The sequence below is a fragment of the Trachurus trachurus genome (genome assembly GCF_905171665.1).
Source record: "Trachurus trachurus genome assembly, chromosome: 24".
In the NCBI taxonomy this organism is placed as follows: domain Eukaryota; kingdom Metazoa; phylum Chordata; class Actinopteri; order Carangiformes; family Carangidae; genus Trachurus; species Trachurus trachurus.
The window spans coordinates 14,232,082-14,258,754 of NC_139910.1; the positions used below are offsets into that span (position 1 = coordinate 14,232,082).

A 26,673-nucleotide genomic window follows, 5' to 3' on the forward strand; every position below is an offset into this window, starting at 1 on the left:
AGAGACCAAGAGTCTATGTATCTGACACAGCGTGCCATATGAAAATTACAAGTTGTGCATAATCTTCTAAATGCCACGGAGATCAGGTGTGTACCTCAGAAAGGAGACTCCTATAGATTTTGGTTTGAACGAGATCTTGACACGTTATAGTGTCTATTCACCATTGTCTTTCTGTGTTTTACTCAAGAATAACATTAACTCATTGAGTGCCAGCCCTTTTATTATTTTTTTATTTTATTTTTTTCTCTTTTGCTCAGGCATCTGGCGTTTATTACCAACAACAATTACGCTCTCTTTTTTTTTTTGCTTAATTTTTTTTTTTATTGGCAACCAGGAAGTCAGAAATAATGAATCACAATCAAATTAATCATAATTTACCAATACATTTTTCAATTTATATAGATTAAAAAGTGAGAGAAAAAGAAAAAGAAACGAACAAAAAAACAAAAACACAACACAATGAAAAACATAACTATAAACAAGCATGAAACTAACACAAAAAGTATTACTGTAATTAAGAAGAGAAAACAAAAAAACAAAAACAAAGTGGTGGTGTACAGACGTCGTAAATCTCAGTAGTCCAGAGGGAGGGAAGGGGGGAAACAGTTTGTAGGCAATTGAGGACCAGGCGTATACAGACTGTATGAGCTCAACCCTTAAGACACTTAAGTTCTCTGGAAAGAGGGTAGCCTGCATATCATATTAATTATCTCTCTTCATAAGAGCTGTTCCTCATTACACTTTTCCAGAAGATTAGAAGCAGCTCCCTCCAAAGAAATTGTCGCGAGGAAAGTTTGCAACCATCTTCCCATTTCCAGATGGTCAGCATTTTTCCAATTGGTAGCGATGAGTCTTTTGGCCGTCATACATCCAGTTATTATAATTTGTTTGTGATCTTTTGGCCAAGATCCAGAGGCCATATAATTCAATAGACAAAGTACTGGGTCACAAACAACATATTGACCAATAATTCCACCCAGGGACTGTGTTACACTTTCCCAAAAGGATTTTATTTTTGGGCAGGCCCATACCATATGAAAAAATTTACCTTTTTCTAGTAGACAGTGCCAACATCGGTCAGAAACAGAGGGGTTCATACTATGAAGTCGAACAGGGGTAAAATATGTTCTATGAATAAAATTATAGTTTATCATTTTGTTCTTAACTGATTTTGATACTTTGTGTAATTCGAGTGCCAGCCCTTTTATAAAATGGTCAGTGCCATGTGCTAGCGTTTCGGGGCATTTTGAGTAATATTTCAAGACCCAGAGAATATTTTGTACTATGACTCTGAAAACACCAAATAGCTCAAAGGAAAGAGGAGACTCTCTATTTAACTAGGGAAAAGGAGGGAATTTCACTTCAACCACCTTTATGTTAATATTTTATTTTTGAATGCATTTACAATAAACAATTATATACTTGAGCTTGAACTTGACAAGGAAAGAAGGGTCATATATATCTGTGTGTGTGTGTGTGTGTGTGTGTGTGTGTGTGTGTGTGTGTGTGTGTGTGTGTGTGTGTGTGTGTGTGTGTGTGTGTGTGTGTGTGTGTGTGTGTGTGTGTGTGTGTGTGTGTGTGTGTGTGTGTGTGTGTGTCTCTCTGCTCTCACACTGATTCAAATCAGCTCTTAGTTCAGAATCAAGGTAAGGTAATATGATGCACCCAAAACAAAAATGAAAGAAAGTTTAAAGCAACAAAACCAATGGGAATAAAGTACTCTAATACAGAACACCCTTATATAAAAAACAAACCAAAAAAACATTCAGATTGTGGATGTACAGTATAAACTATTACTTGCTGTGTTATGCAGTTAGGTTCCCAACTTGCTAAGTCTATAAAAACATCACCTATTGCACAACCAGTTAAAATGAAATTGTAGTGCACTCCCCAGCATGCAAGACAGATCAAGAGAAATGCATGGATACAATCAGCTAACACAGTATGACTGCTCACGGCTTTCTCAAATAGTTACACTGTTCTCAATCTCAGCAGGGTCCAGGTATGTGTAGGGCAGTTTAAGCTTTGAGTTCCTTTGTGCAATGTCTTCACTGAGGTAGGACAGCTCTGCTTGGAATTCCTTGATCATCTGCTTTGGGCCAGATTCATCGAATCGTTCCTCAGGGTAGCAACCCAAGAGAACCTGAGAAAGTGAAATATATGCAACAGTAATGTAGATTGACAGTGTTTTGCTGTACACAAAGGTTGCATGGACAGGCCATTTGTAATGTATTTAATAAGTACAACAAACTTACAACATCAGTGAATTTTTTTGAAAGCAGCCAAGCCAGTCCTGCAACACTGACAGTCTCGCCAACATTTGGGAGCGTCTCCAGAATTGTCTCCATGCTTGACTGCCCCTTAGTGGTTGGAGGAGGTTTGTGCAGAAGGAGTGGGGCATTGGGCACCCAGACACTGTATTCAAACTATATTATAAAAGAAGAACCTTCAATATCACTTAGAATGTAATGTTTCATTGTAATGATCAGCTCTTATTCATGCAAGGGGATTTATCAAAAGCAAAACTGTAATGGACGAAGCAGTGTACAGATTTGCCAAATATTGCATATAGTTCAGTCTTTAACAAAAACCTGATAAAAGATCACCACATATTATATTTTCCTATTTACTCTTGCCTCACCTGTCCATTGTTGAGAGCAGCATGCTGAGCTGACACTGTGAAGATCACCATGGTGATGAAACCGATCACTTCCTCTACAGTTTGAAAGCATTCTGGAAACCCTGTTGGAAACACCACCGTTATCAGTTAATCTTCTCCATTTGCTGCCTGTGTAAAATGTTGTGATGTTCTTCTAGCTTTATGTGTATTCAGGCACGTGAACATAGGTTAAATACAGTACCTGAAGCTTTGTTTCCTAAGAACCCATGGGTGAAAATCTCACGGATCCATTCTTGCAGCTCAGTGTCCTTTTGGACCTTACTGTCTGATGAGTAATAATGCTCCACAATTGCCGTCACAAAGCTGGTAAACACAAAATAATCTGATTCTAGATTTTATACATTTACAGTGATTAAAAACAAACATAAAAAGTTACCTGTTGATGATGTTCCACAGCTTCAGTCCATCATCTCTGTAGTAGAAGTTGGGAATTGACTCCAGTCCTCGTGCAGCGATGTTCTCCGGCAGACAGAGGGAGCTGTAGGTCGTTTCAGAGTGACCTCTTCTCATGAGCTCTCTAAGCCCATCATACCCAAGTAAACTCTGATAATCAGCAATACAGAAATATCCTTCATCACACAAGTTTCTTTGATGTTTTAAAAGTTCATTCATAGGCTGAAGTTCAGTTTCACAATGGTAAAAGTCACACCATTTAAAAAGATGTTTGTTAAAGATCCTTACACTGCTGACAACCCCGTCGGCCCCCAAAAGAATTTTGCGGGCTCTGATGCCTACGTAGAGTGTGTACCGGAAGTGTGGAATCAACAGCTGTACAGCAAGAGAAAAGTATGTGAAAAGTCAAAGGTGTTTTGCTGTATTTTGTATTCTCTGTCTCCTCTACTAACCCCCCTTCAAAGACATAAAATGCCATCAAAATCATTGCAAAAACTCAGTTTCTCAGATCATCAGTTTAGATCCAGAGAAAAAAAAATCTAGCAACTCTATTACGTGATTAGGCTATACCTTGTAGATGGGATGAATCACAGGGAAGCAGCGAAGAGTGGCTATAGCAAAGACCTCGGCCAGAAAGTGAGTCCTCAAGAGGTGATGGACTGTTACATGATCCATGATATCTGCATTTTTGATGAACATCTTGGCCAGCAGCCAGTCTGTCTCTGAGTCACTGGGCAGAAAGATGGGATTGTCCTCAGAGGGTTGTTGACGCAGCTGAAATGTGATATAAAACACATTTTGATGTCCTGTTAGTAGTGTAAAAGCATACTAATGCACTTTGGAATGTTATGTTATGTGAGTAGATCAGTAATTGTACCTAAATGCATACAGTCACTGATTCACTGTATCTGTGATATACCTGTATGGCAATTGGCATCAATTTGTTTTCCGGGTTCATGTAGAACAAGCAGAGACCAGGTGTACATTGCAGAGGTTCACCATTGTAGTCCCTACCAGGTATTCCATCCATCTTCTTTTGGTCGTAGAGGAAAATGTTGCCTTTCTTTAGGTGGAGGAAAGACAGAAGGAAGACATTAAGTTGGTACATTTAACATAGAGAATATGATCCACTGTGATTTAAGTGAAGACTTTAAATGCACAAATTGACCCCCGAAGAACAAAAAAGCGGCCATTTAAAGCCGCTCTGCTTTCATACCTCCATTTCCTTCTGCAGAGAGCTGTCCTCTGCTAGAAATTGTTTCACCATCTCTTCGGTGACTGAAAAGTTTGGGGGAAGCTCTGTGCATTTCTTGATCATATTGGGGTTGATTCCATTCAGAAACTGGTATCCATAAAAGTCATCTTCTGTCCAGTGCTCTGTCACATATTCTGGAAGAAAATCCATTCGCAAATATGATAAAATGTCAAAGATGATTTTAATTGTTAAGGCTTGAAGTACATGATGAAACCTGATGATCATGGTCATTTGATCAAGAAAAACCAACATTTTTGGTAGGTTCTTCAAAGATTTGACTTTGACTGAAGTCTTTCTCACCTTGGGCAACATCTTTTGTTGTATGACATGAATAAAAGGTGAAGCTACTCTTACAAAAGAATGTGTTCTGCGCTGATGTTTGAGATGGAGTACAGTCAAACATGTACGAAAGCAATGTCTGTTACACTGACATTGCAGTGGTGTATTAAGCAGCAGAGGTGTGACTCTGGAAAAGAAATGTACCTGACATTGTTGTCCTTTTGCACCAGAAGATTTCTTTGATGTCTTCAATGCGTCTCCATTTTTCCATAGATCCGAGCATCCCCTTAAGCTTGAGTTCAGCACCACTGAGGACAGAGTAAAAGAAGGGGGAAAATGAATGGAGGATGACCGGTGAGGAACGTGATTGTGTTAATCATAAATATTCATATACATAGATCTACATTATCCTCTGTGTGTAAATTGTTTCGCTTGACTTGGACTTAGACACGCGGATTTCATCTGGTAACTCAGAATCATCATCGAAATTGATTATATGGGGCAGTCCTTCCGCCATAATCTTCCATCTGTAAAAACAAACAAAATGAAAGAAAGAAAGCAAGTTCAATGTCTCTCAATGAGTCTCTGAGACCATAAGTGCATCTGTGGGTTCTGTACTTCAGACTTACTGGTACACGCTCTTTTTAAGTATCAGTTCTTTTTTCCGGTGGTCAGTCAACAAAGGATGATCCTCCTCAAAGACCTTCATGGCTGTGACGTAAAGAGAACATAACAACAGGCAATTTAGATTGGCAACTGTCAGAAAACTGAAGAAATGCATCAAAAGACATAATGTCAAGAATTGGAATTATAATATATCATTTGGGGAATTTGAAGCAGACCTCTCCCTCCTCTGAGCTCCACCAGTTCTCCCCTGGAGATCCATCTGTAACAGGGGAAGATAACAACATCTCCCTCTGGAGTCGTCACCACTATTTTGGAGCAGTACCACTCATCCTCTGAGAGAACGAAAAAGGGATCTTTCTCCACCTTGACCAGCAGAAGTTTCCCCAGGGACGAACTGGTCTTTATGGTGTAGGTGCCTGTCTGGAAATGTATGTTAATATAAGATGTTTATCACACATTATTTACCCTTAAAGGTAGGGTAGGAGATCCTGGAGAAATCATTTGAACAGGCTGAATTTTGATTCAAAAGTCCAAGCCCCTTTCCTCAGACTTCTCTCTGAAGCCATGCCTCCAGAGCACAGGAACATGCAATGCTTGTTCAGCGTTGGTTAACAGGTTCACATCAGGGTGAATTTCCTTATATTGAAAGCCTTGTCGGAATGGTGGGACGATAGCATGTCGGAAAAGTGCTATGTCGGAATGGTGCCGGTGACGCAGCACCCGTCTCCGGGCTCGCATCTTCTGGCCCCCGCGGTACCGGCTGCTGTGCAGCTATCCGGCGGGACTTAACGTACTGCTGTATGTTTCCCCTTTGGCACAACCAATTAAATTTTGGCCACAGGAACATTGCGTCTTTGTGGAGATCGGAGATACTATAGAATTGACATTTTTCCCCCAAGCAGTGTGCATGCTATTGATGCACTGCTGACAGCTGTGGAGTATGGTCAGCATTTGTGAACAGGGCTGTTTTGAGAGGATGAAAAGAGAGCAGTGAGGTTTGATCCTCGGGGTATTTTGACCGAAGCATGCCACAGACATGTCCTTAAGACATCAGGGAACAATTTTAATTTGTGGAAAAGGGGCATTATATGTCTCCTAAATTCATTCCTTTCTCTGATAACACCCTGGGACCTTTTCAAAGACCCCTCAGGGTCCCTAGACCTGCTATTGGAAACCATTGTTCAAAATACAATAGTTTCTGTCCTGTGGGCTAACAGATATCAGATGTCACTGATAGCTAGACCGGTAGGGAGTTGGATTTCTATAAATTTAATGCAAATGAGCAGCTAGTGTATTGTTACCTGGCTCCCCAGGTAGGTGAGAATATTTGACCCCTTTCCCACTGGCCAAAAAACCTGTTTAAACCTGCTGACAACCGCTTCTGACGGCTCACCGACCCGCGTCGAACGTCTTAAATTAAGCTGCATCATTCTGTCCACCGCTACTTTCTTTTAAATATAAGTTTTAAACAACCAGCTTCCATGCTGCTTGTTTTTTTTTTTTTGCTACTTGTTTACTCCGCTGCTTTCTATCACACTGACATTGTCATCAACGTGATGACATCTCCAGACGCAGGTTGAACGGCCACGCAACTCTCCAGCTGGAGATCAGACGTGGGTTTTTTGGTCAGTGGGAAAGGAGTCACATGCTGCGCGTCGACCCACATATTTTAGTGGGAAACCTTCAGGCTGGATTCCTCACAAAACTAGTTTGAGGAGTGCCTATTCAACTGGCCACTTCTTCTTCAAATATTTTTAGATTTCCATGGGTTAGACATTGTCGGAAATATTAAACAACATTATCAGAATCTGTAAAAAACTTTAACTTTATTAAAGCAAAGTACTTTGTCAAGTCTGAAATAGTTGAAAGACTGCACTAAATACTGTTTCAGTAGAAATGAGCTCATACATTTGCTTTGAACATACTGTGGAATTTAGCTCCTGTGCTTCATTGTGCTTGAATTACTAACTAAACGGGATATGCTTATATGAGGCTGCCACATAAAGGTGCTATTTGATATTTATTGCAAAGTGAATTACTAAATGAAGTAAAGGGAAATGTACTACTATAAGTCACTAGACAGAAGAAAATACTTCCCCCCCCAGTACAAGTGTGGGCACTTCTGGCCTGAAAAAGTCTGAGAATGACAATGTGAGAAATGATCATTAACTTACTGCCCCTCTTGTGAAGTCAAGGCCAAAGTTGTCCAACTCAGTTCGCTCACTCTGTCCTTCACTCCCAAATATGGTGACAAATATATGATCCCATGTTCCTGCATATTGCTCATCATATGTTGTCACTTCTAGTCTGTACTCAGCCATGGTCACTCAGTGGATAGTGTCTGAAAGAAGGAAAAAAGCTGCTTGAAAATGTACCAGTCATGACAGTGTAGGTGGTATTGTTTTCACCTTGTTTGTGTGTGTGTGTGTGTGTGTGAGAGAGAGAGAGAGAGAGAGTCATGATGGAAAAATGTGGTCCTGGAAATATGTCAGATTTCCTCAGTGATAAGAATGCAAGCTTCCCCCATATTGCTACATCTATGAGGACTGTTACTACACATATACACAGATAGAAACTGTTTTTACCTACCTCCTTGCTTCACAGCTACAGGTGCAGACCGTCCTGATCTGTATCTAAGCTCTTGCTTACTGTCGCTTTTTCTACCCCCCCTCGCATACTTTGTAAAAGGTGGGCAAGCTTGTCTTCCTGGTTTTAGTTCCCATTTGCAAGGCAAGACCTGTTGAGTTTGTTGGGTTCTGTGTGGAGGAATAATAAATGATATGTACAAATCCTTGATCCAATAATAACATAACAAAAGGCAATACAATAAAATGATAAACACCAATCTCCACCTTATTCAGCATTCAGCTTTTATTGTTCTCTGCAGTGAGCACATTGTCTCACCTCCAGTTGCTGGTGTTTCTTTTATTTAGATAATGGAGGGGAGGCTCTGTGTATTTGAAATGTGATACCACTTCACAACATTTGATGAGCAACAAGGCTGCCAGTAATAATAGGTGTAACTTTTAATCCCTGAGTTAATACCCATAAACTGTCTAACCAAGTTTATACACCACAGGCTGTAAACACCCCAGTAAAATAACCTGTTTTGCAAGAAACTTTCCAAATTACAGGGCTGATCCTGCCGCCCAAAACTCTATTGTATGTGTACTTTACATGTATATAATGAAAAGTGCAATTTCCTGTTAGGCTTCAGAATCTTATACTCAATGATGTAAGGTATGTAATTCAAACTATGGAGATGACAGCTGCACTTTAAATATTTTTAAGGTGGAGTGTCTTGGCAAGACAGAACAAGTTGAAATTGAGAGCCACTTTCAGGTATTTGTCCTGGTACAAACGCCAAAGTTGCTAAGACTTTTGTAGTGCAGCCGGTTCTAATGACTTATTTCTAAGCTACTAGAAAAATTATAACACAGTTTTATCATTATCTTGAAAGATAAAATGAAGAGAACTAAACTATACAGTAGATTGTCAGGTCTGCCCAGGATTTTCAAAAGATGGAAAATGTTACCTCTGTTTCTAACATATCTAAATAGGAGCACGCAATTTCAGCTGTTTTTTTAATGGATGATTTAGAGAAACTAACTGCAGGGAGCATTTCAGTAATATAATATTACTATTAGGCTGCATTTCAATATGTAACATAGCATTATAAAACTAGAAAATTTCCTCTCGGGAAATTTTGAATGGGCCACGGGGCTACTGCCGGTTGTGCCATTTCTGTCAACATGGGAATCAAACCCACGATCTTAAGGTCAAGACAGAGCTGATCAGACAGACACATGATCATCTTTCTATAAGCACTGATATGGAGGAGCTGTAATCACATTAGGTTAACTGTGTGTGTGTGTGTGTGTGTGTGTGTGTGTGTGTGTGTGTGTGTGTGTGTGTGTGTGTGTGTGTGTGTGTGTGTGTGTGTGTGTGTGTATAATCACATGAAGTTACCTGTGTGTGTTAGAGTATGGGAGAGGAGTGCTGTTACCTGTGTGTTTTGATGTGTGTGTGTGTCTGTGACTGTAATCACATGAAGCTGGTTCTAGAGTCTCTGTGTGTGTGTGACTATGAGCTGCATCCTGTGTCAGTCTGATTTAGCTGTGTCTGTGTTTATAAACATTTAAACGAGCGCCAGGTGGATTGTTTATGAAGTTAACGAGCTCTGGCCTGAGGATCACAGAGGTTACCACGGCGATAGGGGCCCCCCCAGGCTGAGGCAGACAGAAACGTGGAGAAAAAGAGCGATTTTCTGCCTCTGCACCGGTCTCACATTTAGGCTTACTGTGACAAAACGGTAACTCCTATCAGAACAAAACACAGATCACATTGCTCTAAGGCAGGGGTCTCAAACTCCCGGCCCGGGGGCCACATCCGGCCCGCGGCCCCCCTACATCTGGCCCGCGTCTTGACGTGAAAAGTAGGAAAGGCTGTCAAAGTTAATGCCTTAATGCAAAATGCTTTTAACGGCCCTATTTTTTTTTATGCGCAATTAATGCGCTAACCTCGGGCCGCTCCGTAGTTGGGGGAAACAGAGAAGCTGCCTTCTCCAGACGTGATCACAGGTAGGCTGTGTGTGCATGTCTGTGTGTGTGAGTTACTACGGTTAGCGCGACGCTCCCGTCCTCCGGATATTTCTGCAGCTGGATTCACATGATCCGGTCTGAGACATGAAGCTCATGGACTGAGGAGTCGTCCCACTGCGGTCTGCACGTCACACCGACCATCGTGCATTTGCACTGTGAGGAGTCGCTCTGCTCCGTGGTCTCATACACAAACAGTGATAATCCCGCTGTTGCTGTTGTTGCCGTTATTGTGGTTGTGCGCGACGTAGCGCTGCCGCTTCGACTAGCGAGTCCCCCCCCCCCAATCTCCCGTTCATTCAGCCTGGTGAGGGAGGGAGTGAGGGAATGAGGGAGGGAGGGGTGGAGGGGGGTGGTGTGTGTGTGCGTGTGTGGGGGGGGGGGGGGTTGCTTATGATGCAGAAAACCTGCATATGTTTTTTCTCCTCATGTTCCTACACTAGAGAACTTGTTCTTCTTGTCACCAAACGAGGCTGCTCTCTCTCTCTGACAGCTGATTTTTAAATACCATGAAAAAGGTGTTTAGAAAGCATGGAAAGCATAAGAAACGTCCAGATCTGGATGTTTCTTATGCTTTCCATTCATCTTGCTGGTATTTCAAGCAAAAAAGAAAAATACTATGTGATTAACTCAGGAAATTAAAGGATTACAAATTGTAATCGTTTGACAGCCCTAATTATAGTACAATATTTGAAAATAAACCCCGTTTTCAGAAATATTTGTGATTTTTTTTTATATTCGTCTTGAAAACTTTAGTGGCCCTCCACTGAGATGACGGTGCCAGCAGTGGCCCCCAGCTCATTTGAGTTTGAGACCCCTGCTCTAAGGACTTACTGAAAATTTTGGTACGATTTGGTGTTTCTACAGTAAATATTTTGGAGAGGATGGCAGTTTTAAAACATCAGGCCGTTCTGCTTCTCTCAGAAAATATTTGTATTGGAGTCAATGAGGAGCAGAGACAGACGTGGCCGCACTAAGAGGCTCCGAGTTTAAATTCTGTGTTGCAGGACTAGTAGCGAATCGAAAATCGTCCGGAAGAGGACGAAGAATAATAAGAAAAAATCCACACAATAACAGTAGTGCCCGGGCTTGCTATTTCATAGCTGTTGGGACCAGTGCCCGGTGCGATGGCCCGTGGCCCTAATTATTATTAGTACAACATATATCTGTGAAATAAACAATAAAGGCAACTAACTAAATCTGGACGACTTTGTCCACTAGTCTGTTACACTGACATCTGCCCAGATACAGTATCCTAAAGAGGTGATGCACCTCTGTTGTAAACAGCAACATAAAACTGAACCAGGGTATCATGGATTACTGAAAGGGACAGTACAAATAATTTCTTAACATTGGTACTGTTTGAAATTACTCTTAAAAGGAGTTTAAATTTATGTGGGACACCAATGACACAGAGGTTATTACACACATTTAACCACCTTTATTTTAATGTGCAATTTTTTCTTGCATTTCAAACAAACAATAATATACTGACAGATATGTGTGTGTGACTGTTGATGGAGAACTGGCCCTGAGGTTGAACTGATCTGATTCGTCTTAACTAATGCTAAACTCACAATAGCTCTGTTTCAGAAATAATATGTAAAGGTTTTATGTCCTGCAAGTCTGGAGCAACAAAACCAACTACAATTAAGTATACTAATGCTGAAATCATAAAATTAAATTAAGATAATTAACATTATGAATTCCCACATTTTACCATACTATAAGCCCACTCATCAAAATGCAGCCACAATACAGTCTTGTCACATGATAACTACTTTAACAGTCTATAACACATCACCTATTGTACGTATAGTTAAATTCAAACCCTAACACACCTCCCAGCATGCAAGACAGGTGTTACGGATACAATCAGCTAAACACAGTATGACTGCCTCAGATTTTCTCAAATAGTTATACTGTTCTCAATTTGAGCAGGGTCCAGGTATGTGTAGGGCAGTTTAAGGTCTGAGTTTCTATCTACAATGTCTTCACTGAGGGAAGACAGCTCTTCTTGGAAATCCTTGATTATCTGTTTAGGGCCAGATTCATCGAATCGTTCCTCAGGGTAGCAACCCAAGAAAACCTGAGAAAGTGAAAAAAAACAGAAAAGTAGATTGATACAGTGTTTTGTAAAACAAAAAGGCAGCATGGGTAGGCTGTTATGATTGTACGGCATTCAGTTATCACAAACTTACAACATCGCTGTATTTTTCTGACAGCATCTGTGTCATTCCTGCAATGTTGACACTCTCTCCAACATTTGGGAGGGTCTCCAGAATTGTCTCCATGCTTGACTCCCCTTTTGTGGTTGGTGCAGGTTCGTGCAGCAGGAGTGTGCCATTGGGCACCCAGGAGTTGTAGTCAAACTAAAAAGCACAAATATGTATTACTTACATTTGTTTTTATTTATTTTTGTATTTTGTCTTGTTTCATATTGTAGTGTTATGGCATATTTGATTGAAACCTAATTTAATCAGCTGAGTGTACTATTAAACAGAGCAGAAAAACATGTTTAAGTATTCAAATGAAATTGCAGATTCACACCACTGTAATGCTCAGCTAATATCCTCCCAAGGGTTTTTATTAAAAGAAAAAATGTTATTAATGAAAACTTAATCAAACATCACTGTATATTCCTATTTACTCTTGACTCACCTGTCCACTGTTGACAGCAGCATGCTGAGCTGACACTGTGAAGATCACCATGGTGATGAATTTGATGACCTCCTCTACAGTATGAAAGCATCCTGGAAGACCTGTTGGCAACATCACCGTTATCAGTTAGTCTTTGGCATTTACCACCTGCATGGAAAATTTCACGTTCCTTTAGCCGGATGTACATTCAGATTGTGTTAATAACTTGCACAAGAGAGTGATTAAATACCTAAGTCTCTGTTTCTCAAGAACCCATGGGTGAATATCTCGTTGATCCAATCTTGCAGCTCGGTGTCCTTTTGGACCTTACTGTCTGATGAGTAATAGTGCTCCACCATTGCCCTCACAAAGCTGGTAAACACAAAACAGTTTGATTTTTGATTTTATATATACAGTTGCATCATATCTGATATCCAAATAAGAAAAAAAAAGTTACCTGTTGATGATGTTCCACAGCTTCAGTCCATCATCTCTGTAGTAGAAGTTGGGAATTGACTCCAGTCCTCGTGCAGTGATGTTCTCTGGCAGACAGAGGGAGCTGTAGGTCGTTTCAGAGAGGCCTCTTCTCATGAGCTCCATCATCCCATCATATCCAAGGGAACTCTGATAATAATTACACATACATATTTTCCATCAGACAAATTGCCTTTGGTAAAAAAAAAAAAAAAAATTGAAAAAAACGTTCTACAGGGAAAAAAAACAAAAAAAAACACAAGGAACTTATTTTGAGTAGTCAAAAAGATGAATGTTACAGATTCTTACCATTCTCAAAACCCCGTTATCTCCTAACAGAGATATTCGGCCTGTGGTGTTGATGTAGATAGTGTACCGACAGTGTGGAATCAACAGCTGTACAGAAAGAGGGAACAATGTCAAAAATAAAGGAAACAGGGAACTCCTGTTTTACACCTGCCGACAAAGAGTCCTGGCTTCTGGTTTGCGGTGAATTAAGCTTAGAGCATATCACCATATCATCTATGCATAAGTACTGTAGGTGCAATTCATTTCTCTAGCATATATGTTAAAGAGTAATATTGTTTTTTACTGTTTGATATGCTAAGTTAGAACATAAAATGTATGTGAAGTCAAAGAGGCCTAGTCGTTTAAGGTACTCAGTTGCACAATTTCTACCACTTGTTAAAATAACAAGGAAATACAATACAGGGCAGTGTCAGTATCCTCTTACTATTAACTCCCATTAAATACATAAGATGTCTACCTGAACCTGAATACCTGAAAATTAAAATAGTGCACCAGCTGTATAGTTTCTGCTGTGTAGTTATACCTTGTAGAGGGGATGAATCACAGGGAAGCTGCGAAGAGTGGCCATAGTAAAGACCTCGGCCAGAAAGTGAGTCCTCAAGAGGTGATGGACTGCTTCATGATCCATGAAATCAACATTTTTGATGAACATCTTGGCCAGCAGCCAGTCTGTCTCTGAGTCACTGGGCAGGAAGATAGGATTGTCCTCAGAGGGTTCTTGATGCAGCTGAAATGTTAACATGAAAACATAGGCTACATGTTAATTTGTATATAAGTAAGTAAAGTAGGGCTTCTCAAAACTTAGGCACTATGGATTTTAATGCTGTGTAACTACGTCAGTGATTGTAATGAAATGCATACAGTATAAAATATGATCACTGATTTCACTGTCAGTGAAATACCTGTATGGCAATTGGTATCAGTTTGTCATCTGGGTTCAAGTAGAACAAGCAGAGTCCAGCTGTAACATTCAGCTGTTCACCATTGTACTCTCTACCAGGTATTCCATCCATCTTCTTTTGGTCGTAGATGAATATCTTTCCGTCCTTTATGTGGAGGAAAGTCAGACAGAAGACGTGTTGAAAGCATCAAGAGGTGGCACATATTTGTAAGAAGTCAAGAGAATGTGATTCAGGGATCCAATGTGGCATAAATGCAGACTTTAAATGTACAAGTTGTCTTCCAGAGCAATCACTATCCATTTAAAGCTATCTAAAGCTCCTCTTTCCCTTTCCTTACCTCCATTTCCTCTTCCAGAGAACAATCCTCTTCCAGGAATGGCCTCACCATATCCTCAGTGACTGGGAAGTTTGGGGGAAGCTTTGTGCATTTCTTGATCATAGTGGGATTGACTCCATTCAGAAACTGGTATCCAAAAAACTCATCTTCTTTCCAGTGCTCTGTCACGTACTCTGAAAGAAAGGCAATTGTTGCAGTCACGTAAAACATTTTGGCTTTGCATGCACTTTTAACTGACCTGACCTGACCTTTTATTTGGCAACAAGAAAAAAGTTAAGCTTGAATACAATTCAATGTTAGTGCTCTTATACAGGGTTAGGGTTGTGGCCTTGCAATTACTGTTTTTGTTTTGAAGTAAGGTGTTAAACATGCAATAGCCTATGGAATTTTTGCCTCCCCCCTCTGGCAGTAAAAGTAATTACACAAACACTGTTGACACATGCTTAATAGCTACAAAGTATCCTGTGCTGTAGTTGTTCTTCTGAATGCTGAGTTTATTTTCTATCAGGAGATTCTGATATTTTCTGGATTTTTTCTGCCATAATCTTAGATGCTGTAACCTCACTTTCTCTCCATCGCTAGGCTGGCTGCTCCCCTCCTCAGCTCTGGCAAAGTAATCATTGTTGGTCAACTTGAAATGTATTGCTAAAAGTGTAGCAGTGCAGGGATGTTGCCATAGAAACAAGCTTTAAAACTTTTAAAAACTGCAATTTATCGCTATTGATGCAGTTTAATTAGCATTGTGTAAATTTGTTTGGAAATCAAATCTACCTGAAAAGTGTATGTATGTATTTTGCTAAACAACCACTCAGGTCAGATCATTCTGGTGTGTTTCTGAAAGGGGAGGAGCTTGCCTTGGTAGGCGAGTTCAGATACCTTGGAGTGATTTTGGACCCTACACTCTCTTTCAGAAAGCACATTAAAAAAGTAATCAATTCTGTTAAATATAATTTGGCAAATTTTAGACAGATAAGAAATTCATTAACTAATAATGCAGCTCTGATGTTTTTACACTGTATGATTTTCTCACACATAGATTACTGTTTTACGAGTTGGTCACTGGCATGTACCACCGCACTTAAACCAATAGACTCTCTTTACAAAAAAGCCCTAAAGACTCTGGACAAAAAACCTTTTTCGTTTCACATCTGCAATGTCCTTAAAAAGTATAATTTTCTAAGTTTTCATAGTTTTAAAATGTATAGAATGGCCTGCTCTGTGTATAAATGCTTTCATGGTCTGGCTCCACCACCACTGAAAGAGTTTATCAAAAAAAGAACAGTGAGAGGCATGAGCACCAGGGCTTGTGAGAGAGGTGACTGCGAGATTCCCCACAGGCGCACCTCATTTGGGAGGAACGTGCTGTCTGTGGTGGGGGGAGGCATTTGGAACAGTCTTCCCTCCACTATAAGGGAATGTCCCACTTACTCCTCTTTCAAAGGGAATCTTAAGCAGTGGCTTAAGGACACACAAGAGTGTGACCATTAACTGGACCTGGGGCGATATGACTGATTAATTGTTTACTGTCTGGATGTTGTATTACTGTTATGTCTTGCACATTAATGTTTGTCCTGTCCTAGTACCGTGTCTAACATTGTTTTTATGGTTTTGTCTTTCTTGTCTGTGTAGTGCACTTTTATGTATTTCGTTATATGTATTGTATTTATTGTTTTGTTTTTATTCCTTGTGGTGTACTGCTGTATTTTATTTATTTATTAGGGACGTCGGACGCAAATTAGCCGCCTGGCTATAATCCGGCATATTTACAGCAGTATTTCTTTTAGTTATACTAATGTTCATTAATATGCACTGTCCCTATTCAAATAAATGCTATTATTATTACCTGACGTTGTTGTGCTCTTGCACCAGAAGATGTCTTTAATCTCTTCAATGCTTTTCCATTTTTCCACAGATCCAAGCATCCCCTTAAGCTTGAGTTCAACACCACTGAGAAAGGTACGAAAAAAGGTTTAATACAAGTCAAGATCAGGAACAAGGAAAACATGACAATATTAGAATGTGATCAAATATTTATATGGACCCACGTCATTGTTTCTGTAGTAGACGCTTCATCTGATTTGGACTGAGAGTAGCGGATTTCATCAGGGAGGTCAGTCTCATCTTCGAAAGTGTTGATGTGGGGCATTCCTTCAGTCAAAATCCTCCATCTATAAAAACAACAAACAAAATTATAGAGAAGTTTGGAAATTGTCTGAGATCATGAGATCATCTCCTGGTTCGCACTGTACTACTTACTGGTACAACTCCCTTCTAAGTTGCAACTCTTTTTTCCGGTGGGCAATCAACATGGGGTGGTCTTCTTCATAAACCTTCATGGCTATGTGGTAAAAAGAACAAAAGCAGTCGAAGTACATTAGTCTTAGTGAAATTGTATGACATGTGATATCTATAATATACTATATCATTTGGAGAACTTGAAGCAGACCTCTCCCTCCTCTCAGCTCCACCATGTCTCCCCTGCGGATCCACCTATAACAGGGGAAGAGGATGACATCGTCGTCTGGGGTTGTCACCACTATTTTGGCGCAGTACCATGCGTCCCCTGGCAGAACGAGGTAGGGATCTTTCTCCACTTTGACCAGCAAAAGTTCCCCCAGAGATGCACTGATTTCCATGGGGTAGGTTCCTGTCTGGGAATTGACATTAATATGTCAAATCAACACGTGTTGACATTCATTCATAGACATTTGTCATTTATGTATGTTGGAATTGAGATACAGTCATGTAAAGGTTTCTAAAAAAGATCTTAAACATAATTAAGTGTATACATAATGTTACTGTGTAGCATTTAGCCACATTTAAACTAAAGCATATACTGGTATATTGTTCAACTGTGTGTGAAAAAAATATGCCAAATTTATAAACAAAAATTATGATGATGACCTATGGGTAGAACTACAGTACTTCATCCTCTTATGATAAACAGATGGCAGACTGGATGCCACAGTCTCAAAAGTAGTTTAATGAGATGGTGGGAGCTGGCTGGTTATAGCCTACTAACTTCAGTAAAATTGAAGCAAAATAACTAGAATAACTGTTTTGCTTTTCACTGCTGAAGACAACTTTTATCAAGAAAAGGAAAGACGATTTCACTTGTTTCAATATTTTTCCTATAGTTGTAAATAAACAGCTATTAATGCTAATGTTATCTACAAAAGGTGGATATAATATTGTCAAATACGTCATTCACAAACAATCTATTCTAGACCTTACTTGAGAGTTACTATATGAACAATGTGCAACTGGATTCAACTTACTGTCCCTTTAACGAAATCCGGGCCATAGTTGTCCAGCTCAAACCGCTCACTCATTCCATCTTTTCCGAATAAGGTGACAAACACGTGATCCCATGTTCCTGCATATGGCACATTACCTGTTGACACCTCTATCTTGTACTCAGCCATGGTCACTCAGTGGATGTTGCCTGGAAAAAGAAAAAAATGGAAATATATCAGTTGCAGATTGAATGCTCACATACCCTGCCAAGATAACAATGACAGTTTTCATTGTTTACACAAACAAAGATGGCTAATACTGAACTTTGTCGAAAAATATCCTACGTTATTACATGTTAAGTGTTCGGATCGTTAGCGTGATGTAGCCTCTAACTGTCGGTCAAAATGGTACACTCACTTACCCTTATATAATCACCACAAAGAGGGAAATTGGCTGAAGACACCAAAACTGTTTTTTTCTGTCTGTGGGGATTTCGAGCAAGTCTCAAGTGATAGTGCAAGGATCTGCGGTAATTAGCACTTTTTGTTTTTGACTTCCTTTCTCAGCCCTGGGGGTTGCTAGTGCCACCTGTCAACACACTGTCATTAAAAGGCAGCTCTTAACTACTACCTATAGCTACTTGCCATCTGCCCTTTTTTTTTTACTTGTAATCCCACCACAATTTTGACATTTGAGACCACCTCCCCCACTGTAACATAAGAGGTGCTGAAGCTTGTTTTTCTGGGTGTTATATAGCGCCTATAGCAACAGAGCCTCCAGGGACAGAGAGCACATTTAAAATTGCATATTTTTTGACACCAAACCCAAAGAACAAACTGAATGTTAAACAGTGTCGGTGGGCTGTTAGGTTTGAAATTCTTTTTACAGATTGATGTGTCACTGACATCCTCATTGTTACCCCGAATGTCTTTTCTGTCCTTGTCCATGTCTGTTTACACCTGTTGTTATTTTTATGTCAAATTTGGTTTGATTGGTATGAAATTACCTTATGCTACACCTCTCAGCAGCAACAACACCCCCACCCCCCATATGCTGCAACTTTGTCTAGTTACATCCTGTATACATGATTAAATATGCATTATTACATGAAGAGTGTGTAATTGTAGTAATTAGCCGCAGCACATCAAGCAGATAGAAGAGTTAAGGCTGTTTTGACCTACCTTCTCGCCTTAAAGCTGCAGTTCCAAGGTGTCGCTCTCTCTGAATTCTTCCTCTCTGCCTCTTTTATAGAATCCCCCCACCCCAATTATGACATTTTTAGTACCTCCCCCTCTGTGTGTTAACCTGAGAGGTCATGAAACTTGTCTCTCTGGTTTTTAGTGTCTATACTATAGACACTATTTTCTGGGCCTTTAGGGATAGAGGCTACTTTTGTTCAAAAACTTAATTTTACCTAGGCACTAAAGCACTGAATTCTTTGCTGTTCCTTTTCTTAAAATAATCCTTCAACCACAGTTTTGACCTTTTTTAAGACCACCTCCCCACTTTACATTAACATGCGGTACAGGGAAACCTCTGATTATGTGCTTTAGCTCCCATGGGACCAGGGGTCACACAGTTATACCAAAACATGATTTCAATGTTAGCCAAAAAATAAAAATGAAATAACCTGAATTCTGAGAAAAATCATTTAAATTGCTCTTTATCTTTTTTATAGTAGTACCTCAACCACAATTTGGACCCTTTTGAGACCACCTCCCCCATTGCATGTTAACATAAGAACTGGTCAAACTTGTGTATCTGGTGTTTAGTACCTTACAAGGCCTAAGGGTGTATGGACCACGTTTGTTCTTCAACATAGTTTTAATCCCCCAAGCCAAAAACCAAACAACACCTTGCTAACAATTATGCTGAGTTATTCAATAAGCATGTGACAACTCTGCATCTATGACAGTGTATTTCTTGTTTCTTCATCTTCACTAGTTCACATCTGTAAGGCCTAAATGGTTGTTGAGAGTTACATCAAAATACTAATTTAAACCAAACAATAGAAAAAAGAGAGAAATACGCGAGTGCATACTTGTGCCAAGGCTAGAGATAATTTCTTATTTTGATAATAACAGGTTAGGTGATGATGGGTTCTCACTCTCTGAGTGAATTCACCTGCTCTGAATTGCTTTCAGACAAAAGCAGCTTTTGTTGTCAAATCTTGTTTAAGTCAGGACTTCTCAGCACAGTGCGAACGCGGACATACAGCAGACAGGTTTGTTTACCGTGTGGCTGCAGAATCGAGTTACAATTATGTTGACCACTGCATTGAGATCAGATAACAGCGTATACTGTGTCTTGTTTCCACAGCTCTTTCGAAGATCTCTTCAGAGATGTGCTAGCCATTGTTTACCCAACCACAGTTGGTTTTCTCCCCCAGTATTTTACCCTGCAGGTATCCTATTTACAAAATGTTAGCACATTCTACTCTCCTTTAAGTCAGTCAAGTCAGTAATGCTCATAAGAGGGGTGGCAACAAGATCAACAAGCATGGCATCCAACCCACTTTAAGTAGTTAATTCAGGTTTACAGTATCAGTCTAATTGACTACAATCTGGAAATGAATCAAGACCTGTTCCGTAACCATTGTGGGGCAGGAAATCTCAAACCAGATTCTTATCCTGTATGGCCCCTTGTGAGTTACTGAGTAAATCTTTTATTTATTTATTTATTTATTTATTTTAACTTTTTTACTTTTTAAACTGTATCTCTAATAAGTATCCAGCATACAGTATACTGAATTGTTGATTCAAATGCAGTTTTAATTTGAAGAGCAAACAAAGCAAATTAATTGTCACCATACTGATGGAACTAACCCCTGCACAAGCATGTAGCTACATCATAATACACTCTCTATACACACTACTGAATACATGTTATGCACACATTGTTATACCATATATTTTTGTAATTTTTATAATATGCAATTGCATCAAACAACGCTAAGTACTGGTGCTAATTTCTGGACCCATTTTTATTACTTTCATTAATTCATTACTTATAATTATTACTTGTCACGAGTCACGACTTACTAGCTGCATTTTGCAATTCTGTCAATTGATACAGATCATGTGTCAAAGCTTGAGAATTTGCAACACAAACTTATCATTTGAGTTACTGTGTTTCTCAATATAGGTCCATGTTATACACAACGCAATCAAAGATAAAGGATTCCACCCATTTGCCTACAGTACATAACATGAACTAACTTTTTCATCTCACATCAAACAACCCACCAACTGTCTTTTACCCCCTCACTAACTGTATGTACCTAATATAAAGTTTAACACACACCACACCATGCAAAGCACATTAAGCACCCTAACGCTACCCCTAACCTTTTGGGTTAGTTAGATGGTTACACTGTTCTCTATCTGAGTAGGGTTCAGATATGTGTAGGGCACTGCAAGTCGCGAGTTCCTTGTTGTGATCACTTCACTGAGTTGGGCCAACTCTGCTTGAAATTTCTTGATCGCCTGCTTTGGCACCGGCTCATCGAACTGTTCATCAGGGAACGTGCCCAAGGGAACCTACCAAAATGACAAAACAAGACAGCGCTGTCACGGTATTGTTGGTGTTGAAGCAATTTTAAAACACTTAGCAAATAAGGATGTTCTAATGGCCCTGCTTTACATGGGTAATTATCAGTTCTAAACTTACCACGTCAGTGTATTTGTCTGAGAGTAACCACAACATTGCTGCTCCGCTGACCGTCTGCCCAACATTTGGGATGGTCTCCAAAATTGTCTGAATGTTTGACTGCCCCTTGCTGGTTGGAGGAGGTTTGCGGAGCAGGACTGAGCCATTGGGCAACCAGGAGTGAAAGTCAAACTAGATGACGAAAGAGGGTGAAATATGTGTCACATTTTATTTTTGTATTTCTTGAAGTCTTTTTACGCTCAAGTGTCTTTGGCTTGGACGTTGCACCTTCAGTATGCAGACGTGCTATTTGTATTCTGCATAGTGTCAACAAGTTTCACCCTTTGTTTGCCTTGTTTGTCCTCTGTTTGTTTTTCTTCTACACTCTGCAAATGTACTGCATGTTAAATAGAATTAATGATGTTAGACAAGGGAACAAGAATGATAGACACCTTTGTCATTTAAACAAGCACATACAGTAGATCTGTTTGGGGCTGAAATGACTGATGTGGTCATTCTTGGAAGGATAGATAGTATCCAGATGTAATTCAAAGGAAATGTTTGTTTTTTATGTCTGACAGCATGACTAGAAGGAAGCCATATGTTCTTTTGGCATTATGAAGGTGGGGTCATGGGTTAACCTCTCAAATTACTCTATTGACATGGATATGAGCCTACAACGTATTACAATAAGTTTTAATAGGGCATCGTCATCATTTTTAAGAAATATAATACCAGATAGACATTTTATATCTTTTGTCTTTTGTAGATTTAAAGTATTTGATTAGTTTGCTTAAACTTCAAGATCTACTTTTTTTTTTTTTTTCTCTCCAAGTATTCATGTTTTTACCTGTCCACTGTTTACTGCAGCATGTTGAGCTGATACAGTGAAGATCGCCATGGTGATGAACTTGTTCACCTCCTGGACAGTGAGAAAATCTGCAGGACAACCTGTTGGTAGCACCGTCATTATCACTTTAGTTTTGATATTCACTATATTTGCAATATGGATCAATCATATAGAGTTTATTTATTTGGTACGTTACATTTGTAAATTGCCTGAGAATGTAATTAAAGACCTGAAGCTTCGTTTCCTAAGAACCCATGGATGAATATCTCACTGATCCATTCTTGCAGCTCAGTGTCGATTTGGACCTCACTGTCCGAGGGATAATAGTACCCCACTATGGCCGTCACAAACCTGGTAAACACAAAACAATGTGAATTTGAATTTCATACTTGTATTTGTATTTGGAAAACAAAAAGAAACAGTGCAAAGGGGAGCCCTCTGTACATTTAACTGTTGATTGTCAAATAGATCTAATATTCACTGCCTAAATGAAAAGTTACCTGTTGATGATGTTCCACAGCTTCAGTCCATCATCTCTGTAGTAGAAGTTGGGGACTGACTCCAGTCCTCGTGCTGCGATGTTCTCGGGCAAACAGAGGGAGCTGTAGGTCATTTCAGCATAAGCCCTTCTCATCAGCTCTGTCAGCCCATCATATCCAAGTGAACTCTGAAAAGGTGATAGTACGTAATAATTTAAAGACGTAAAAAAACAACAACAAAAAAAACACAGTAAATGTGGTTTTCAGTGCTGCTATTCATGGATATTGCCATTTTAAAGATCCTTACTATGCATAAAATCCCGTCAGATCCAAAAATGTACTTGCGAGCCATGGTATTTATTTGGAGCGTGTAACGGACGTGTGGGAACAGCAGCTGTAAAGGCAAATACGTTCAAATAGATTAAAATATATTAGAATCAGTCTGATGTAAAAATTAGTGTAATCTGTTCAACTGTTATCACCATATCAAGTCAAATAACACACATTTCAAGGAAGTGAGTACAACTGCAACTGACGATAAAAAAAGTCAAACATATATGGAGTACTATGCAAAAGCTGTGGACAATTACAATTTTGAAGGCTTTCAAAACTGATAATTCTGTGAATATTTATTTATCTATAGGTAAACTTTATACTAAGTCCAAAAACTTAATCAAAGCAGGATTTGCAAGCAGCACCATTTCTACTTTGTTTTAGTTGCTCCATGATGTTGCGACCAAGGCTCTGTGATGGCTAAACCAGCAGGTCTTGTTCTTCGTGTCCTGAGGAAGATAGCTCCTCATGCCTCTGGCTGTATGTTCAGCTTTCTGCTATTGTGTGATGTATATCTAAACTTCTAAAGTGCCTAAAACCTTCCTGACTCCACACAAGGTAAACACTTTGTTAGTTGTATCTCAAAACACCAAACAAGCACCAACTGTGTAGCTCTACAGTAATTCCTGCAACTGGTAGTTATACCTTGTAGAGCGGATGGATCACAGGGAGGCTACGGAAAGTGGCAACAGTGAAGACCTCTGCCAGATAGTGAGTGTTCATGAGGTGATAGACTGACTGGTGAAGCATGAAATCTGCATTTTTAATGAACATCTTGGCTAGGAGCCAGTCTGTCTCTGGGTCGCTGGGCAGAAAGACGGGATTCCGCTCAGAGGGTTGTTGTTCAAGCTGTAAATGCGAGTAAAACACGTTAACACACTGATTAACTTGAAATGCAAATGCAAAGTGGTGACAGTCACACACCAGAAATTCTTAACTGACATACAACTAAAAATATGTCATATGTAGGCTACAGTACTGTATGCTGTAAGGTTGATGTCACTGTCACTGACGAGTGAAAATACCTGTATGGCAATCGGCATCAGTTTGTCCTCTTGGTTCGTGTAGAACAAACAGAGACCAGCAGTCACATGCAGAGGTTTACCGTCACACACCCTAGAGGGTAATCCATCCATCATCTTAAGGTTGTAGAGGAATATGTTTCCTTTCTGTCATGTGTGCAGCAGATATCAAGAGGTGACACAGGTTTGTAGTATAACAATACAGTAAAAATAATATCCCAAGCCAAATATTATCACCCTTTTAAAGTCACATTTCTATCTTACTTCCATTTCCTTCTGCAGAGAGCTACCGGCCTCCAGAAACGGCTTCACCATCTCCTCTGTGACTAGAAAATTTTTGGGGAGCTCTGTGCACTTCTCGATCACATTGGGGTTGATTCCGTTCAGGAACTGGTATCCAAAAAAGCCGTCTTCCTTCCAGTGCTCTGTCACATACTCTGAGAGCATAGCGAACGAGAAATATCCTGGAGTCATTATCTGAATTATCAGCAATTAAAGGCCATACTGCACACATGACTGAGTGCCATGTAAAGCTTAATGGCCTGGGCTAAGGACAGTGTTAAGTTGAGTTGAACATCAATAGTAAAACTCTACCAGACATCTTTGTTGTTTTGGACCAGAAGATTTTTTTTATGTCTTCAATGCTTTCCCATTGTTCAGAACATCCAGCCAGACCCTTGAACATGAGTTCAATACCACTGAGACACAAAATGTAAAAAAAATAAATAAATAAAAAAGGGAGAGAGCAGACAATTAAACAACAAGCAGATAAAAAATGCATTATTGTTTCCCTTACAAATTAGATGGAACCACTGACTCACGTGATCCTCTTTGTGTAAAGCATTTCCAGTGTTTTGGACATGGAGAAGCAGCCTTCAGCTGGGAGGTCAGATATATTTTTGAAATGACTGATGTGTAGCAGCCTTTCATCAGCAACCTTCCATCTACAAAAGGAAAAGCAAAAAGATTTGTCATGATATGCCCCTGCATCAAACTGCAGCATCAGGTGCATATTGGGCACATGAGAACTTACTGGTACAGGCTCTTCTTAAGAGTTAACTCTTTTTTCCGGTGGTCAGTCAACAGGGGGTGGTCATCCTCAAAGACCTTCATAGCTAAGGAAAAAAACATTTCACACATAACTACTGTAAAATTTTATCGACATAACTACTGTAAAAGAAAAATGTGAACAAAATCTTTGGGGTATTTTATAATTGTCAAAATATTAAGGGACTTTAAAGCAGACCTCTCCCTCCCCTGAGCTCCACCAGTTCTCCCCTGGAGATCCATCTGTAACAGGGGAAGAGAACAACATCTCCTTCTGGAGTCGTCGCCACTATTTTGGAGCAGTACCACTCATTCTCTGGGAGAGCAAAATAGGGATCTTTCTCCACCTTGACCAGCAGAAGTTTCCCCAGGGATGAACTGGTTTTCACAGTGTACATCGATGTCTGGAAGAGAGGGTTAAAGAATAGTCAATTATCAGTTTATGTTATAGCTAAGACTGTACAGACCTACCCATACAAATATAATGGCACTGCTGTTTGTATAATCCTGAATATGTCTCAACATAGTAGCATCAAAGAGCATATCAAAGAAAATATTGACTGACAGATTATAAATGATCACATATGCAAAAATGTTCAGTCCGATAGAAATTAAACGCAGAGTGTGCTGTCTTGTCAGTTTGTTAATTTAATTCAGGATGTGAGGTGGAACATTAAAATCAGAGATTCCATAAGAGTTTCATAATTATTTTTGAAAAGTATGTTGTTGCAAATTTAATTTCAGAATTAATGACCGACTCAGTTTCGACTTACCATCCCAGTTCTAAAATCTGCACCAAAACTGTCCAACTCGGTTCTCTCACTCCTTCCGCCACTTCCAATTAGGGTGACATGTATGTTGTCAAATGTCCCTGCATTTGCCATGTCACCTGTTGTCACTTCTACTTTGTACGCAGCCATCGTCAATCTGTAGCAATTCTGCACAGCTTGGAACAAAAAGGAGAAATTAAACATCTATACTCCAGTAATATTGTCCATGTAAAAAAAAAAAAAAAGGGCATCACCTACCTTGTTGCTTTACTTTGCTGTTGCTTTTCTCAGTACCTTTTTATACACTTTTCTTTCTCCTCCTACTTCTGAGCAGTTCAGTTATGACTTGCAAAAATTCAAACCACCAGTTGAGGTTAATTAGAGTCATTAAGTTATTAAGTTTCCTCTTGACTAACAGTAATACTTTTGCAACTGATTATGCATTTGCAAATACCCCAAGACCAACTGCACATGTTTATTTATTTAGTGTATTATGTAATATTAGTAGAGAGAGATTAAAGAAATTGAAGGCAAAAGTTGGGCAACAAATGTACCTAAAAGTTCACATGCCAGATCAAAATTGATTTGATAAATCAACAAGTTGACAGCTGCTGACAGTCTTGTTTATGTTTTAATAATTTTCATCATTGTCAGGGAAGCATAGATTACAATGCAGAGAGAATAGGATTCAAGCAATCATTTTATAGCTAGTCACTTTGATTAACTTTCTCGTGAGGTCATTGTAGGACAGATCTAATTATGCAAAACAATTATAGCCAAACCACAGTATTGT

The 26,673-nt window shown here is 39.5% G+C and overlaps 1 protein-coding gene across 1 annotated transcript; it reads right to left on the bottom strand.

Annotated features, from left to right (window-relative positions):
- Positions 1 to 1,963: 1,963 nt before the first annotated feature.
- Positions 1,964 to 26,030, bottom strand: LOC311007169 (hydroperoxide isomerase ALOXE3-like; the record flags this gene model as incomplete). The annotated part of the gene is made up of 26 exons (XM_084000257.1): positions 1,964 to 2,143; positions 2,256 to 2,426; positions 2,642 to 2,742; positions 2,862 to 2,983; positions 3,057 to 3,223; positions 3,362 to 3,448; positions 3,644 to 3,847; positions 3,993 to 4,136; positions 4,290 to 4,462; positions 4,812 to 4,915; positions 5,237 to 5,318; positions 5,450 to 5,650; positions 11,756 to 11,921; positions 12,034 to 12,204; positions 12,494 to 12,594; positions 12,723 to 12,844; positions 12,930 to 13,096; positions 13,256 to 13,342; positions 13,779 to 13,982; positions 14,158 to 14,301; positions 24,328 to 24,500; positions 24,658 to 24,761; positions 24,885 to 25,007; positions 25,097 to 25,178; positions 25,310 to 25,514; positions 25,884 to 26,030. 26 exons carry the CDS (start codon positions 26,028 to 26,030, stop codon positions 1,964 to 1,966), a joined length of 3,732 nt encoding a protein of 1,243 aa, XP_083856383.1.
- Positions 26,031 to 26,673: the final 643 nt, after the last annotated feature.